The 19066-nt window shown below is 40.2% G+C and overlaps 3 protein-coding genes across 3 annotated transcripts; all 3 read left to right on the top strand.

The window, feature by feature from the left end:
* Positions 1–323: 323 nt before the first annotated feature.
* LOC108934864 (putative olfactory receptor 52P1) lies at positions 324–1265 on the top strand. Its single transcript, XM_018753033.1, has one exon. The coding sequence runs from the start codon at positions 324–326 to the stop codon at positions 1263–1265; it is 942 nt and encodes a 313-aa protein (XP_018608549.1).
* A 6745-nt stretch (positions 1266–8010) lies between these two features.
* On the top strand, positions 8011–11744 carry LOC108934865 (putative olfactory receptor 52P1). Its single transcript, XM_018753034.1, has 2 exons — positions 8011–8033; positions 10773–11744. Exon 2 carries the CDS (start codon positions 10782–10784, stop codon positions 11742–11744), a length of 963 nt encoding a protein of 320 aa, XP_018608550.1. The 5' UTR covers positions 8011–8033; positions 10773–10781.
* A 4007-nt stretch (positions 11745–15751) lies between these two features.
* On the top strand, positions 15752–16969 carry LOC114911683 (olfactory receptor 52K1-like). The gene is made up of 2 exons (XM_029255815.1): positions 15752–16689; positions 16942–16969. The coding sequence occupies exons 1-2, from the start codon at positions 15752–15754 to the stop codon at positions 16967–16969; spliced, it is 966 nt and encodes a 321-aa protein (XP_029111648.1).
* Positions 16970–19066: the final 2097 nt, after the last annotated feature.

Below are 19066 nucleotides of genomic sequence, written 5' to 3'. Positions count from 1 at the left end.
TTTTACAATTATATCATAAAAAAATACTCTAAGGGGGATAAACTTTATTAGCTTTTCAATGATGTGTTCTTGTGACTGAGTGCAAAAGCAGTTCATATGAAAAAGCTGCATAAATTTTTGTTAAATATTTCCAGTAGAAGCATTTTTCAAGCATTCCAGACAAAAATGGTGTCATATTTTTGTTGTGTATAGTGTACTTGTTTTGATTTAAATTAATAGAAAAAGAGTGTTATCTTATGTTTTAGTCATTTTACAGAGAACGAGAAAAAAAAACCCTGTTTCTTTCCTTATCCAGGTTTTGTTCAAGGTAACAATTCAACATCATGCAAGAATACATTGTCAGAAATTTCTCCCACACAGACTTTGTCCTAATTGGTTTCTCAGGACCAAGAGAGTGGAGACAACTGCTCTTTACCACCTTTCTCTTCATGCTCTTGCTATCTTTAGCTGCAAACTTAATCCTTATGTTTACCATAATATCACACAAGACCTTGCATTCTCCAATGTATCTGCTGATATGTGCAATGTCTTTTGTTGACCTCAGTGTAATGATCTTCTGTGTTCCAAACATGCTCTTCAGCCTTCTACTGAACTGGAACCATATATCTCTCTTGGGTTGCTTGGTTCAGATGTTCTTTGTTCATATAGCTGGTGCCTTCCAGTCTACCATTTTGCTGTGGATGGCACTGGATCGATACTTTGCCATCTGCACTCCACTCCACTACAGAGAACATATGAGGTTCTCCGCTTTCCTGAAGTTTGTCATAGTTCCTATGCTGAGAAATGCCTTTTTTGTCGTAGCAGTTGTAGGCCTGGCTGCATCTCTGTCGTACTGTCAGTCCAATGAGATCGACCACTGTTTCTGTGAGCACATGGCACTGGTCACACTGGCCTGTGGATCCATACACATAAGCAATGTCCTTGGACTAGTGGCTGCATTTTGTGTCCCAACAGCTGATTTTCTTTTGATTACTGCCTCCTACATTAAAATATTCACCTCTGTTTTTAAGTCAGGTAAATCTAGCCAAAAAGCTCTCAGTACCTGTTTTACTCATATTATTGTCATGACTGTGAGTTTAACTTTCGTTTTAACAGCGTTTCTGTCCTACAGAATAAAAAGTAGTATCTCATCTAACAGTCGTGCCATGATAAGTACAATGTATTTGCTTGTCCCTGGCTGTTTCAACCCGATCGTTTATGGTATCAGAACAAAGGAAATAAGGCAACAACTGATGAAAGCAGTGGGCCGCAAAATTTCTCCATGACAACATACAACATAAAAAATACATATATAAAAAAACACAGTTCCTGATAATGGTAATGAACAGATCAAAAGTATTAATTGCCCAACATGTTTGATTAGGTTTTTATTACATAGTGGGTGGCATGGTAGTGCAGCAGGCAGCACCTCACAATGCCTGCGCTGTTTCAGGTGTAGGTTTGTGTCCAGTTTTGCCTGTGAGGACTTTGTGAGTGTACCCTCTATGTGTGCGGGTTTCCTTCTGGAGCTCAGGTTTCATCCCACAGCCATAAGACATGCAGTTCAGCTGAATTAGTGTCGCTAAATTCCAAGTAATATCTGATTATGTATACGTATGTTTATGTCTGTGTCTGTGATGTGATGGACGGACTGATGTCCCATCCAGGTTGTACCCTCCTCAGCTTTGCACCCAGCAACTCCAGGATAATCTCCGGATCGTTGTAACCCTGACCTGGACAAATGCTTAATAAACATAAAGGAGTGAATGGCTAATAGATGAGTGAAAGTACTGTGTACAAAGCTATAAGGCTTCATCTTTGTAATGTCTGCTCTACTTCAGGTTGACCTTGGAGGTGCATTCCTCTCTTCTTTTCCTGCTACACCACAATCACTTAGGGTGAACCTTTCTTGTACTAGATTTATACGACTATCATATCTTGTTCTTGTCAATAAACTGTGTCAAACTGGCTCAGTTTAAGGAGGAGTTATTCTTTTCTATCTGATGAAAAATAAAATATTTCATCTCATTTTTTGAGGTGCTATGAAAGCAATGATGCAAGTGAGAAATTTGTAGTGACCCTACTTCATATGTTTATTTACCTTTTTCATATGATACTACCTTCCCAAAGAAATATAAAATTATGTTAGTAAAAGACATATTCATATCTACCATGACTCATTAAGTTCCAGTTACACTGTACATATTAGTATACATATTACTGTGTATTAGTAATTGAACATTTTTGAATATTTAACTGATAAATTGCAGGCACAGGATGGGTGTGATGGGTCCTTTTTGATATGACTCAGCTTCCTCTTAACTACCACAGATAGGTACAGTAAGAGTATATAACTCCAGACTCTATCCCCATTCCTCTTTTCTCATGACCAAGAGATAGTTGAATCCCTACACTAGAGTCAGTTCCTCCCCCTCACCTTGAAAAAGTGGGAGAGGACTTTGACCTCAGTCTTGCAATTGTTGACTTTCATCCCAGTCCCTTCAAACCCAGCAGCAAACTAAGTGGGTGTGTGTCAAAGGTCATATCTTCATGAGGCCAAAAGGACAACATAATCTGCAAAAAGCAAACACCACACCTAGTGCCCCCCAGAGGGACACCCTCAGAGCTTTGACTGCTTCTTTATAGTCTGTCCATGAAATTCACGAACAGGAATGGGACAAAACACAACCTATACAAAGTTCGAATCCTACAATGAATAGGTTTAACAATGTCGGTAATAAGGATAAAACTCACACTGAACTACTACTGGGACTGGATACCACCCATCAGTGGCCTCGATACCATATATTCCTGTCGTCTCTCCCATAATAGACACCAAGGGACAGGGTCATACACTTTTACCAAGTAAAAAACACATGTAAACAGGATTAGAGTTTTTCCACAGCCTGAGAAACCACCCTGCTAAGGAAAATAGCTTGTCTACTGTTTAATGACCAAAACTGAAGTCTGCTAATCATTCCCAAAAAACCTCAGAGAATGGTAAGGTCTTTCATTCCAAGACCCTGAGAGTCCTATATCTGTCATGTTTCGCCACCATTCCCTGAATAAATAGAGGACTACAAAGGTAGTAGGTGGCACCCTCTCAAGTACCTTCTCTAAGAACAGCAACTGTAAAGAGACAACCTTCCTGTTTTCTGGAAAGAATTCCACCTGCACAGCCCTCAGCTGAGGGCTTGTGAATACCTCCACACCCACCAAGGAGGTCCACAGAACAAGTGAGACCAAGTGCATCTAATGAATACTTTTCCACCTCCAGCACCAGCTCAAGCTCCTTTCCCAACAAAGAATATTCCTACAGCCAGTTTTCCTTAACAGTGTCCAGTCTGATTAATTCCATGCCACTCATGCCTGCCATTTAATTGACATTGCATCCCCCACCTTTCACCTTGCTGGTAGTGAGCCTACATGATGCTTCAGAGCACTTGAACTGTGTTATCTCTGCCTGAGCTCATAGAACATGATATATGTAAATGGTCTGAGTCACTTTCTGAGTTGCAACTGTGCAGACCTTGGGGTGGGGAAAATGGAATATATCATTGTTAGACAGATATGGAGTAGAGACATAGGCTCAAGAGACAGAGATTTGTTCAAACAAGGATACAAGGTCCAGACTAGCAAGCTCATTAAGAGCTTTCTTGTTGCAACTGTCCATTGGGAGGACATATTCTAATGGGATAGTGGAAATAAATGACCTAAGAGAGCAGTGAAGTCCCATACGATTGAAACAAACAGTCCACCAGCAATTAGCTCTTGATGTTTGTGGTCAAATTTAATTGGGCACACAAAGTACTTTGTTGAAATAACAGAGTAGCCATTATAAATTGTCCTTTCAAACAGCTGGAGTTAATGACTTGTCTTACATTTGTAAAACAAAGGACTTGCAAGTGAAGAAAGAAAATGGATTAATTAATAAAGTCTTTAAATTAGCTTCTTTCATTTGTGAACCTCATTACTTTGCTGAAGTGATATATTTCAGTTACAACAGCTAAAAAAAACTGTTATGTTGACCTGGTTGCTCAATAGGTAGCACTATTGCCTCATAGCTCTTGGGAGGTGACCCTAGTTCTGACCCTGGATCTAGCTATGTCAGGTTTATATGTTTAAAAATGTATGGGTTTTTTCCTGCTTTTCAAAGGCAATTATTACAACTAGTTATGATGTAGGTACACGGGTGTTTGTGTGTTTAGCATGATTTACCACCAAAAGTGATCAACCACACACTTCTTGGGTTGTCCTTGTAAACTGTGACCCTGTATGGATAAACACTTAGTGACTATGAACAAATTAATATAGTTTTTCAAAGTTATAAATTGAGATTCTTAGAATTAGAAATTACCCAAAACCAAAAAAAGGCCCTCAGAGAAAACTGCAAAACAAACCATCAGCAAAAGCAAACATAAGAAAATGTTTATCATCAGCCAGTTCAGAAAAATATGTTATGATGATTTCAATACCTGTGAAAAACTGTAAAAGCGATTATTAAAAAGTCTTTGAAATTATATATAATGGGACAGCTGGTAGCGTTGTGGTTAGCGCTACTGCCTTTGGACCCAAAAGTGACAGGTTCAATCTCTGGCTGTAGTATCCTTGAGGAATGTACTTACACCAAATTTATCCACTAAAATTACCCAGCTGTATAAATGACTGTAAGCATGTAATAATTGTGACCTTAACATTGTAAGTTGCTTTGGTGAAAAAGTGTCAGCCAAATGAATAAATGTAACGTAAATATATACACACACATTTTCAGAACCGCTTGTCCCATACGGGGTCATGGGGAACCAGAGCCTACCCGGTAACACAGGGCATAAGGCCGAAGGGGGAGGGGACACACCCAGGCCAGGACTCCAGTCCGTCACAAGGCACCCCAAGCAGGACTCGAACCCCAGACCCACCAGAGAGCAGGACTGTGGTCCAACCCACTGCGCCACCACATCCCCCTCGTAAGTCTATGTATAAGGTCATTGATAATAAAGTACTGAAGCCACAGATGTGTAAAGGATAGAGCATAGGACATAAGTGACAATGAACAAGAACTTCTTAGGAACCTTGGAACAAACCATTTCTTTAAAGACTAATGCAAAAAACACTCCATTCAGCATTTCATTAACTTTCTAGTTTTTCTCAGTTTGAAGGAACATATGCAAGGTATGAATGGCTAACAAATCTTTAACGATTTAGTTGGATTCCCTGTCTATCTGTATATTCTATGCTGCTGGTCAGTCAGGTGATGTCGTGAGGGTGCTAAGATGCTCACGTTAAAAAAATTAAAACGACAGATTTTTTTTTTTTTTTTTTTTGCTTGAGTATCCAACAAACATCAAAACTTTCTGCATCATACAGCGCAAGAACAGCCTCTAGGCACTAGATCCACAGAGGCTGGGGTCTACCATAGCAGACAGGACCCAAGGTGCAGGCTGCACAAAGATGCCCCTGAAACAGTCCAGCACATAGTAGCAGGGTGTAACATGCAAGCTGGCATAGTGTACACTGAGAGGCATAACAAGTGACTGGGATAGCATACAGGAACATCTGTGCAGAATACGGTATAGGAACAACATCTGAAGTCTGTGTCCAGAAGAGTGCAGTCCTAGGAACAACTAAGATACTGAGCAGAACCCTCAAACTCCAAGGCCTCTGGTAGAGGACCCAAGCTTGAGGAAGACACACACACCATCTCATATGGGGGTGAGAGGGAGGTTTTTTCACATGTATAAACCCCATTTCTAGAAAAGTTGTGATATTTTCTAAAATGCAATGAAAGCAAAAATCTATAATTTGTGAATTCTCTTGAACCTTTATTTAACGAACAAAAGTATAAAGAAATTACTTTTAATGTTTTGGCTGACCAACTTGATTGTATTTTGTAAATATTAACTTCATTGTATTTTCTAAAAGGGGATGCGGTGGTGTGGTGTGGTGTGGTGTGTTTGCCCTGTGCGCCCTGTGCCTGCTCCTTGGCAGGTCTGGGGTTCAAACCCCGCTTGGGGTGCCTTGTGACAGACTGGCATCCTGTCCTGGGTGTGTCCCCTCCCCCTCCAGCCTTGCGCCTTGTGTTGCCAGGTTAGGCTCTGGTTTCCATGACCCTGTTTGGTACAAGTGGCTTCAGACTGTGTGTGTGTTTGTGTGTGCACTCATAAAAAGTTGGGACAGAGGCAAAATAAGAGTGAAAGTTTATAGAATATTCAAGTCACACCATTTTGGAAGATTCCACAATAACAGGTTAACTGGTAATAGGTGAGGGTATCATGAGTGGGTATAAAAGGAGCATCCACTAAAGGCACGGTCTTTTCAAGAAAGGGTGAGTTATGGCTCACCACTTTGTTCTAAACTTCATGAGAGAATTGTCAGTCAGTTCAAAAAGAACATTTCTCAACACAAGATTGTAAATAATTTAGGTCTTTCACCATATAAATTTCATAGTATTGTGAAAAGATTCAGGGACTCAAAGTGTGAGGCACAGAATGCGTGCCAGCAGTCCAGATCTGTCTCATACTGAAAATGTATGGTGCATCATGAAGAGGAGAATCAGACAACGGTGAACACAGACTGTTGAACAGCTGAAGTCTTGTATCAAGCAAGAATGAGCCAAAATTGCACTTGCAAAACTGCAACAACTAGTAGCCTCAGTTCCCAAACGATTAAAAAGTGGAATGAAAAGGAAAGGTGATGTAACATTGCGGTAAACATGCCTCTGTCCCAGCTTTGAGTGTGTTGCAGGCATTAAATTCTAAATTTTTTATACATACGAAGTACAATTAAGTTGGTCAGTGAAAACATTGAAAATCTTTTCTTTGTACACTGAAAAGGGGTGAGTTAAGGGGTCAGTCAAATAAAGGGTCAAGAGAATTAACAAATCGCAGATTCTTGTTTTTATTGCATTTTAGAAAATATCCCAACTTTTCTGGAAATGGGGTTTGTATGTACTGTGTGTGTGTGTGTGTGTGTGTGTGTGTGTGTGTGTGTGTGTGTGAGAGAGAGAGACTCTGTCTAGAGAGAAAAATTGCTAACATACAGAATAGATATAGACTGAACATAACTGAGGGGGGCACGGGGGCGGGGTGGTACAGTGGCACAGTGGGTTGGACCGGGTCCTGCTCTCTGGAATGGCTGGGGTTGAGTCCCACTTCGGGTGCCTTGCGGTGGACTGGCGCCCTGTCCTGGGTGTGTCCCCTCCCCCTCCAGCCTTACGCCCTGAGTTTCCGGGTTAGGCTCCGGTTCCCCGCGACCCCGTATGGGACAAGCGGTTCAGGAAGTGTGTGCGTGTGTGTGTGTGTGAACATAACTGATGTATATAAAAAGTCTATATATATATCCAGTAGTTTAGAATTTTTTTTCTTTTTTTTATATCTAGTATCACAGCAGCACAGCCAGCTGATGTACAGGTCATTGTAAGTCACATAAATCAACGACCACCTGTACTGATGAGGCAGCTGCAAACAATGAAACACCAGTGCAATGTGTCTGAGTGTCTTGAAAGACCCTAAATAATGTGGATTAAGCTCTCTTGAAGGAACTGTTATCTTTATGTTTCATGTTAATAATGACTGAAACCTGGGTTTCAGAGGAATGACCTAATCTAAAAGACACTGAAAATGGGGGAAGTTCATGCAGGAGTGGAGTAAGGAGTTAGGAGTTCAGCAAATATTCTGACTTGAGGAGGAAGTAGCACCAATCATGATGATTTTGGCTACAATAGCTGTGAAGACACTGTCCATTTTTTTTTTAATTCAGTTGGTCCACTTGCGCACAAGCCTTGTGCTGATAATACAAGGGCAAAATAATCGGTCCCAGAAGGCTTGCCAAACCCTGGATGTCAACTGATGTCCCCTGTCTGACCCTGTCCTCTGGTAGACCAAAAACTTTGACATTCTGACAAAAGCATCTCTGCTGTCTCCAGGGACGTGGGAAACCGCTATAAGGAATGAGACGACAACCCTTCGAGAATCGGCCTATGACCATCAGTGTTGCAGTGTTACTTTCCAAATTGACAGGTCTATGAGAAATTACAGAGACTGTGGGACTAAAGTTAGGTGGGTATTGGCAAATGCTCCGGTCACTTTCCTTTCCTTTTGCTATGGAACCTTGGAATGTGCACATACTTTGTAGGAAGCCATGACTGACTCGATATTCTCCATTAATCTTAGCCACCAGAACTGTTTGTTGCGTAGATTTACAGTCTTAATCTTATTTGGCACTGGGAGAATCGTACATCTATTCCAACAAGGTGAACCTCGTGGGGTGAGGAACAATTCTTTGTCCACCAGTCTATCTTGAGGGCCTAGATTCTTCATCTGCACTTTGTGGAGGTCTTCTCAGAACCTCCAATGAGCAGAAGTAGCAATAAAAAAAACAGGATTCAACATTAAGCCCATTTCAGAAGTTTAATAGTGCTGCATTTCAGTTACTCCAAGCGATAAAATTAACAGCTTTAATGTGCCTTCACACAGATTCTAAGCATCCAAAAATGTATTGAAGGGATCCACTATTCACCAATATATGTCACTGTAATTTTCTGGTTGTGGAAAATGTTTTCTCAGGCACCTCTCCAGAATTTCCCTTCATAACTGAGCTGGGCTAAGATCTTTTGATTGGGAGCACAGTATGCGGTTCACATTGTTGTTAGACTCTTTCAACCATTCCTTGATTACCCATGCACTGTGGCATCATTCTAGAAGATCACAGAAGCACTGAAATCATAAATATTCCACCACAGAATGTATTTATCACTCAGAATTGTTTAATATTTATTTACTTTTATTTAATATTTATTTTATTTAATATTTACTTACCTCTCCCTGTGAGGTGATCATCACCTAATCCATGTTAGGATTACACCCCACATTATAACAGAGCCACGAGGAGGAACATTTTACTGTGTGAAAGAATCATTCAGGCCTGTGAAATCATTTTGTAGATGCCATAGCTATATAACTTTTTCTAATGATATGTTAATTTCAGGGGGGTGTGGTGGCACAGCAGGCTTGGACCAGGTCCTGCTCGCTGGTGGGTCTGGGGTTCAAGTCCTGCTTGGAGTGCCTTGTGATGGACTGGCGTCCCATCCTGAGTGTTTCCCCTCCCCCTCCAGTCTTGTGCCCTGTGTTGCTGGGTTAGGCTCCAGTTTGCCACAACCTCGCTTGAGACAAGTGATTTAGCTAGTGTGTGTGTTTTAACTTCAAACTTTTTTTTTAAACACAAGCTGAAATATGGCATGGCACAATGGGTAAAGCTGAGCTGCTTGTTTAGATATAGGTTTGAATCCAACTCAGGGTTTGTGGCTTTTCCATGTTCTCCCAGCATTGTCCATAACCCAATCAAGAATGGTTATGAAATCAGCTGGTAACCCCTTCTGATATCTTCTTTACCATGAAAACCACTTAAGTTGTTGCCATTGGGTTGAATTTAACTCTGAAGCACTTATCCACCCCATGCCTTACCTTAACCATGAAAGGATGTTATCTGTGTAATTGTTCCAAAGACTACATTTGTGTGGAATCACCTGACTTCTTTTTATTATTATTCATATCCCTCATTTACTCAATAGTTACGATTATTCATGCTGATTATTTTTATTTGATTAGTTTTGCCAGGCAGACAGCACAATGATGCATCAGGTAACGGTGGTGCCTCACAGCTCCAGGGCTGTGAGTTTGGATCTGAGCCCAAAACTCGCTCAGTCTGTTTTTTTGAGGTTTGTTTTCCCTGTGTTTGCATGGTTTTCCTCTGGATGCTTTCCTCTAGCTACCAAAGTTGTGTTTCATGTGAGCTGGTGAGAAAAATTGGCCTTTAGCATGACCCTGTGATTGCAGTGTGTTGGACTGGGGTTCTACCCAGTGTGTACCGTGTCTCATGCCCTGCGCTTCGGGCACAGACTGCAAACTACCACTACCCTGCATGGGACAAGTTGTCAATATGTGGATAGATGAATGGATGGAGTTTCCTCAGTCTTGACTGCAAATATTATCCAAAGTTCAATAAAATAAATGTTATAATTTTATACATCTAAGAAATGCAACAAAAATTTTCTTTAGTAGGAAGAGAGACACAACTAATAAAAGGGTGAAATAAAAAAATTATTTAAAACAATAAATAAATACTTCTCTATTATATGGTTACATTCTGATAGCTAAGGCAAATGAAAACAACTGCTTCCAAACATATAAGTTATGTATGTAGATAACTTTTTTCTTCTTTTTTAAACAGATAAAGTGTAAAATTAAACAGTGAGAGATGCTGCAAATATTCCTATGCACTGCAATACAACAGAGACATTTTTTCTTATTCCCTTTGGATATCCTGCAGCTCTTTGGGTTATAGGTTTGGTCTGATTTGGACCTGGAGAATAGGACTCTTGTTTACTTCTGCAAAAATTACTTTATCCCGATGATCTGCAATCCATCAGGGAAATAAAGAAAGGTGGATTTAAGCAGTGGAAGGCTACCCTCATTGTAGTATCGAGTTTGTGTTCCGGATGTGGAATGGGCTTTCTCAAAAAGAAATGAGGTACACTGAGCCTACAGCCTGAAATACTTTCTGCAGTTATTTTTAGTTAAAGTATTTTAAAATTTTATAAAATATAAACGCCTATAATGAAAATTTCTTTATTTGCCAAAATAATACAAACTATAGGAACAACATTTTTTTTTTTAAAATGTTGCCCCTATATTTTAAAATAAATAGCAGCGTGACATCTTTTCCTAATAATGAAATGTGCCTGATACCTTGAAATTCAATGTTTCTTATTGTATGTCTACATTTATCTTTTCATACAGGTGTCTCAAATGTCCAGCAACATGCAGGAATACACAGTCAGAAATCTCTCTTACACAGACTTCATCCTGATTGGTTTCTCTGGACCCAGAGAGTGGAGGCAACTTCTCTTCATCCCATTTTTTATCATCTTTGTAATATCAGTCATTACAAACATCATTCTTATGTCTATAATCCTATCAAACAGGGTTTTGCATTCTCCCATGTGTCTGCTGATATGTGCAATGTCCTTTGTTGACCTTACTATAATAATCTGCTGTGTTCCACATATGCTTTTCAGTCTCTTACTAAACTGGAACCATATATCTCTATTGGGTTGCTTGGTTCAGATGTTCTTTGTTCATGCAGGTGGTGGCCTCCAGTCCACTATTTTCATGTGGATGGCACTGGATCGATACTTTGCCATCTGTGCACCGCTTCGTTACAATGAACACATGAGCTGCTCTGCCTTCCTAAAATTTGTCCTAGTTCCTGTGCTGAGAAATGTCATTTTTGTCCTAGCAGTCATAAGCCTTGCTGGATCCCTGTCGTACTGCCAGTCCAATGAGATCGATCACTGTTTCTGTGAACACATGGCACTGGTCACACTGGCCTGTGGCTCCATACGAATCAACAACATCCTTGGACTGGCTGGTACTTTTTGTGTCCCGGCAGTTGATTTTCTTTTAGTAACTGCCTCCTACATAAAAATATTTGTCTCTGTTTTCAGGTCAGGGAAGTCTAGCCAAAAAGCTCTCAGTACCTGTATCACTCATATTATGGTAATAACCGTGAGTTTAATTTTTGTCCTAACATCATACCTTTCATACAGAGGAAGCAGCAATTTTTCATCAAATATCCGTGCTGTAATAAGTACAATGTATTTGCTCATTCCTGGCTGTTTCAACCCTGTTATTTATGGCATCAGGACAAAAGAAATAAGGCTACACATGATGAAAGCACTGAAATGTGGAAAAATTACCCCATCTCACTAAATGAAAAACTTTATGTATAATTTAAAAAGTATCAGTGGTGGGGAAAAAGGCATGCATGTGTAGTGGATATATATTAGATGGCTTGCTTCTAAAAGGAATTGATATGTAAATTCAATATGAACATGACATACCTACTGAAAACTGAAAGGAGTGTGTTGCTCCAACTTTTATTTTTAAAGCTATTTCTGCATAGCACAAAAAAGAAATAAAAATGTTTAAAAGTGTTATTTCTCATTAAAGCAATATACAGTACAACTCTACAAGTATAAATATGTGATCCTGTTGAAGTTTTAGTTCTATTTTATTCAGTATACATGTACATTCATCTCCAGTCATTACCACTGAATATTTTGTTTTATCCTTTATTTCAAGTGGCTGCAAATTTCCAGATACGGGGGGCAATTTTTTTCTCATTCAGACATTAAACTTTAAGTCTGCAGCTAAGTATGAAGAGTTATTTTTTCAAAATTAAACCATGTTGGAATCTCTGGAGTTTGGTTATCTCCTTCATATTGACATGTTGACTTAATTTATTGTCCTGTATATTTATTGTCCTGTGTATCCACTGTTCTGCTCTGTATATTTATTTTCCTGCACTCATCTCACATGCTTGTGTATCTGCACTTTATGTAGTCCTGTGTACTGTTCTGTATCACACCATGGTCCCGGAGAAACGACATTTCATTCAACTGTATACGAGCTATATACAGGAATGACAGTAAAAACCTATTCGACTTGGCTTGATATTGTTTTTGGAATAATAATAAAATAAGAACATGTAAGACCCTGTTAACCATTTGTGAATTATGAACACATAGTTATGCTGCTAAACACTATACTGGTGCAGGAACTTCACGAAACCTAGCTAATATTATCATACAGCAGAAAAATACTAACTAATGACTATCAGCCTGTTTATCTAACCTCAAAAATCCTGAAGAAAGCAGAAAGGCTGGTATTGGCACTCTTCAATCCCTTGGTCAGGGCAGTGCTGGACTTTCCTCAGTGTGCCTATCAAGGGTACAGTTGAATCATTGTACATTTATTCATTTATCTGATGATGTTCTCCAAAGCACCTTACAAAGTTAAGGTTACAATTATTTACCCGTTTCTACAGCTAGGTAATTTTATTAGTGCAATTTAGGGAAGTACTTTGCTCAGGGGTTCTACAACTGTAGGTGGGGATCAAACATACAGCCTTTGGATCCAAAGGCAGTAGCTCTAACCACTACGTTACTGGCTGTCCCTCGGTTAGACGAGTGGACAAAGTTGTCATCGGCCTGCTGAATAGGGCCTACTCCCACTTGGACATGGCAGGCAGCACTCTGAGGACATGTTCAACACAACACAGCCTGAGCTGTTGGGAGAGGACTTTGGTTAGTCCAAGTACATACACCTATTGTGTCCTAGATTATAGATTGCTTGACAACAGGTTGTTTGACTGTACTTCTGAGTGTTAGACAGAGCTCTGAGCAGCACAGGGCCCCTCAAGGGACAGTCTTGGCTCCTTTCCTGTTAACCCTCTGTACCTTGGGCTTTGAGTACATTGTTAAGTTATGTAATCTGTAGAAGTTCTCAGGCGAGACCACAAAAGATGGGAGTATCAAAGACAGATAAGAAGGTGAATACTGAAGCTTGGCAAAGGATTTTTTAGCAGTGCAAAAGGAAGCAACTACACCAGGACACTGAAAAATATCATGAGATTGTGGTGGATTTCACAGAGATTCAGTGTTCAGTGGGGATTAACGCAAAAGAAGTGGAAGCGGTGAGGATGTACAAGTTCCTAGGGGGGTGCATTTGGACAACAGGCTACAGCGGTCTAGCAACATTGAGGCTCTATACAAGTAGGGTGTGGCAGGCAGGGACCCACTCCAACTCCAACTCCCACTCTCACTCCCACTGAGCAGCAGATGTGGTCAGTTCAGAAGAGTAAGGACCTTAAATGGACAGACTGGAGAGTGAATTTTTTCTTTTGAAGGGAGAGAGGCCTCGAATACTGTTTTGAAAGTAAACGAAAAGTGGAAGGGGCAGCACGCTGGCGCAGCGAGTAGCTCTGCTGTCTCACAGTGCCTCGGTGGTGGCAGAGAATGTGGGTTCAATCCCTGCTCAGTCTGTTTGGAGTTTGCGTGTTCTCCCCATGTCTGTGTGGGTTTACTCTGGGTGCTCCTGTTTCCTCCCACAGTACAAAGACATGCTGTTCAGGTTTCCCCATAGTGTGTGAGTGAGTGAGTGAGAGAAAGAGAGTGTGTTTCACTGATGTATGGATGAGTGACTCATTGTAGGTAGTGTATCTAGCAGTGTCAGTCACTTTGGTGAATAAGGTGTGTGGGCTAGTAACACTACACAGCATCCATTGTCAGTTGCTTTGGAGGAAAGTGTCTGCTAAGTGAATAAATGTAAATGTAATATAAAAGCTTCCACTGGGGGAGCTCTGGCATTGAGTTTGAGTTAACCCCACAGCATCTAGACAGCTGACTAATAACGTAATAACAAGGTGTGCAACAAAAATGAATCAATAAAAAAGAAATACTGAAGTCAGTTGTAGGATGCACAAATACATGCATATGCACTATAAAGAATTCAAAACTCACACAAACTGAATGGAGCATCATGTGCACACACCAGCACCTACGTCTATATGTCTGCTATCTACACCTACATGTCTGCTTACCGTGCTTGTACACATGGAATCCCAATTTGTAAACCTAATTACCATGAACAATTCTGATTCCTTTCTCCCTGGCACCTTGTTTAGCCTAAGAGTCCTAAAAACAAACTGATGCATCCAGACAGCTGGAGTCAGTGTCCTCTTGTCCCATGAACCAGCACATTTGTCACATCAACATTTACAAATTACCATTAAAATAGACAATAAAACAAAACAAGTTCAATGAGCATAAAGTAGTCAAGGCATTTCTTTGCTTCACTGCGATGAGATGCTAACAGACCCTCAAGTGGCATCATAATGGTGAACAGCTGTCGGATTGCCTCTTCATACACCGTAACAGAAAAATCTGGTTGGTAAAGAAGCTTATGGTGATCACTTCTTGGAGATGATTTGAGCCATTGGTCATGATAGACAAAAAATCCCTCCCCATACTGACCTCTGCCACTGCCTCCACTGAGTTAGAATGGCTTAGACAGAACCTACTGTCTCAACAAGCTTGTTGAGTCTAGACAGCAGTTTCCGTCAAGTGTTGGACTCCTGACTCAGCAGAGGCAGTGGATCAGGCCACAAAAGTACTTCATGCAATATCTGACCACTGGAAACTTTCTTTGCCAAGCTAGTTTCTATTCAGTATAAAACATGTCACTTTTAAAATACATGAATTAAAGAACCTCAAGTCAATTCATAACATTGCAACAGATTTTATATGTATATGTTGAAAGCACAGGCGCCCAGCAGCCCAAAAACATTTTTTTTTTCCGTCCCCCTATAGGAAATCCAGTGCTAAAATATTTTCTGATTTAAGCCTTGAGAATTGTTCTTGTTTATTTCTGTAAAAACAATTTCATCCAGATCTCCAGCAGGGGAATAGCAAAAGGTGGATTTAAGCAGCAGGAGGCCAGGCTTCATGAAGTACTGAGTATATGAATCTGAGGAGTGCTTTTGGAAGGTGAGCTACACAGTTTTCCTTCTTGGTATTTTGAGACAAGAATGAGAAACCAGCAATCTGAATCACTTTACTGAGTCTTTTGTTGATGCAGATTTGAAAGAAAATGCAAAATATACTACACAGTAGCATTTAGCTAATATAGAATATAAGTAATCATTTTTCTATTTTTCAAAATGTAGCTTTTTATTACTGGTCCTTTAAGCCTTTTTTCAGGGTGAATGCTGAAATACCAATTGCTGAACATCCTGTGTAAGATTTTAAAAATCACAGTAACATATGCAATTCACAGGAAAGTGTTTAATACCTTAGCTGTCAAAACATGTTAAATGAAGAGAAGAGATTTTTTTTCCCCTCTCTCTTTCTTACCTAGGTGTCTCGCTAACTGCACAAATGACTAGCAACATGCAGGAATATGCAGTTAGAAATAACTCCTACACAGACTTCATCCTAACTGGCTTCTCAGGACCAAAAGAATGGAGGCAACTTCTCTTCATCCCGTTTTTCCTCATGTTCTTCATATCTGTCGCCGCAAACTCTGCCCTTATGTGTGTTATTGGATCACACAGGACTTTACATTCTCCAATGTATCTGCTAATATCTGCGTTGGCCTTTGTTGACCTCAGTGTTATGATCTTCTGCGTTCCGAGCATGCTCTTAAGCCTTCTGCTCAACTGGAACCATATATCTCTGTTGGGTTGCCTGGTTCAAATGTTCTTTGTTCACATAGCTGGAGCCTTCCAGTCTACCATTTTGCTGTGGATGGCACTGGATCGATACTTTGCCATCTGCACTCCACTTCATTACAATGAACACATGGCTTTTTCTGCTTTCCTGAAGTTTTTCATTGTTCCTGTGCTGAGGAACACAATTTTGATTTCAGCAGTTGTAGGCCTGGCTGGCACCCTGCCATACTGTCAGTCCAATGAGATTGACCACTGTTATTGTGAGCACATGGCACTGGTCACGCTGGCCTGTGGTCCCATATATGTCAACAATGCTGTAGGACTGATTACAGCTTTCTGCATCCCAGCAGTTGACTTCATTTTAATTATCACCTCATATGTCAAAATATTTGTCTCTGTTTTCAAGTCAGGCAAGTCCAGCCAGAAAGCTCTGAGCACCTGCATCACTCATATTATTGTCATAAGTATGAGTTTATTTTTTGCCTTAACATCATTTCTTTCATACAGGATAAAGAATACCATTTCACCTAATAGTCGCACTGCAATAAGTATTACATATTTGCTTGTACCTGGCTGTTTTAACCCTATTATTTATGGTATCAGAACAAAAGAAATAAGGCAACAAGTTATGAAAAAAATCGTAAAGCGTGGAAGGGGCGTGGTGGGGGTGATGCAGTAGAGTTGGCCAGGTCCTGCTCTCTAGTGGGTCTGGGGTTCGAGTCCTGCTTGGGGTGCCCTGCAATGGAATGGCGCCCCGCCCTGGGTGTGTGCACCCCCCAGCTCCGCGCCCCGCGCCGCTGGACCAGGCTCCGGCTGACAGCAGCCCGCCTCAGGACAAGCGGCCTAAGACAGTGTGTGTGTGTGTGTGTGTGTGTGTGTGTGTGTGTGTGTGTAAAGTGTGAAAAAAATCATACCACAACATTAAAAAGTGATATAATTGAACTCAGTTAAAAAATCAAGTTAAAATAAAAAATCCTTGTAATTACAATTTACAATGCAATGACAATCATCAGAAGTATTAAGAAGTATTACAAAAGAGGGGGAGAAAGTTTTAATGGATAGTAGATAAAGGTTTAATTTTATAAAACAATTCAAATTTGATTCCTTATGACTATGACAGTAAGTAATCTCATCTGTTAAAATGTTTTAAAATGAACTTTATTTTATTTCCATTCTCACTTTTCAACTAAAAAAATATAAAAGGAGAGCCTTTCTTTCTTTCTTTCTTTCTTTCTTTCTTTCTTTCTTTTTTTCTTTCTTTCTTTCTTTTAATTTCCCCTAACTAATTTCCTTTTAACTTTCCACTACACTTGACATTTTCTCGGATATAGAAGAAGGAACAATTTGGTCTTTTCTTTGGTTAATGCAAGTATAATAACAATAATAATAATAATAATAATAATAATAATAATAATAATAATAATAATAATGGGAGGGTGTGGTGGTGCAGCCGGTTTGGTCGGTGTCTGCTGTGTGGTGGGTCTGGGGTTCGAGTCCTGCTTGGGGTGCCTTGCAATGGACTGGCGTCCTGCCCGGGGTGTGTCCCCACCCACCCTCAGCCTTGCTCCCTGTGTTACTGGGCTAGGCTCCAGCTCGCCATGACCCCACTCAGGACAAGCGGTTGTTGACAATGGATGACTAGATGGATAATAATAATAATAATACACACACATTTTCAGAACCGCTTGTCCCATACGGGGTCACAGGGAACCGGAGCCTAACCCGGTAACACAGGGCGTAAGGCCGGAGGGGGAGGGGACACACCCAGGACGGGACGCCAGACCGTCGCAAGGCACCCCAAGCGGGACTCAAACCCTAGACCCACCGGAGAGCAGGACTGTGGTCCAACCCACTGCGCCACCGCACCCCCAGACATAATAATAACAATAATAATAATAATAATAATAATAAATGTAACTACAGTATTTATAATAGAGAGAGATGTAGAAAGAGATAATAATAAATGTTAACTAGAGTATTTACAACAGAGAGAGAGCAAAAGACAGAGATAGACAGCGTCCCGATCATTAACCAACTAGCACTTTTCCAGTGTTTGCCAGCATTTCACCTTTTTCTGATTGCTTTATTATTTCCACTTTAGTTTCAGTTGTGATCATTTCCCTTTTCTTTGATGGATCACCATCACTTGCAACACATTTATGCTTTGGTGCCATGGTTACAAGAGTAAGAGCAAAAAAATTAAGGCCAAATACAATAACACATGACACACTGTTAACAGCAACATGGTCCGACTGAAAAGAAGGACGTCTTTGTCCTACCTCGGGCTCACGTGCCCTGCCCATGAGCCGATAAACTGCTTTAGACGTATAATGTTTTGATGCATGTCACAAAATAACGCCCGTTTCTTATTACAAACCGATTTTTAATATATTATTTTTAATAATGGGGCACCTGGTAGGGTATTGGTTAGAGCTACTGCCTTTGGAGCCAAAGGTTGCAGGTTCACTCCCAATCTCTGACTGTACTACCCTTGAACAAGTTACTTACCCTAAAATTGCTCCAGTAAATCACCCAGCTGTATAAATGTATAAATGATTGTAAGCATGTAATAATTATGACCATAACATTGTAAGTTACTTTGAAGAAACATGTCAGCCAAATGAATAAATGTAATATAATAGGCTTTACGGGAGGTGGTTTGTAACTATGGGTTGTATGTAAGTTGATCAGTGAAATACAGAGTGTCTATACTAGTGCTACAATGAGCCCTGTGTTGTTGATCAGCTTTGATCATTGTCCTGGACAAACGGTTCAGAAAATGTGTGTGTGTGTGTGTGTATTACTGTCATTGTTATTGCAAACCTTTGTTCGATCACAATGGTTTTGTCTAAAGCACTTAATTTTATCAGTGTTGACAGCTGCTATTTTATTTGTAGGATTTTGGTCAAGTGCTTTGCTTTTAATTGAAGACGTGTGGTAAGAAATCTATTCAAGTCACAAGCAAACCAAACTACTTTAAATCCTTCAAGTCATGTATTCAGTTAACATTTATTAACTGTAA

The sequence above is a fragment of the Scleropages formosus genome, chromosome 10 (assembly GCF_900964775.1).
Source record: "Scleropages formosus chromosome 10, fSclFor1.1, whole genome shotgun sequence".
NCBI lineage: Eukaryota > Metazoa > Chordata > Actinopteri > Osteoglossiformes > Osteoglossidae > Scleropages > Scleropages formosus.
Note: the sequence above shows the minus strand (reverse complement) of the source record. Positions and strands in the feature narration are given on the sequence as shown.

Bases quoted from the DNA above. Each gene is read 5' to 3' on its own strand.
- LOC108934864 (XM_018753033.1), top strand. From the start codon at position 324: ATGCAAGAATACATTGTCAGAAATTTCTCCCACACAGACTTTGTCCTA.
- LOC108934865 (XM_018753034.1), top strand. From the start codon at position 10,782: ATGTCCAGCAACATGCAGGAATACACAGTCAGAAATCTCTCTTACACA.
- LOC114911683 (XM_029255815.1), top strand. From the start codon at position 15,752: ATGACTAGCAACATGCAGGAATATGCAGTTAGAAATAACTCCTACACA. The intron at 16,690-16,941 runs GCGTGGAAGGGG...GTGTGTGTAAAG, and splicing joins GTTATGAAAAAAATCGTAAA to TGTGAAAAAAATCATACCAC.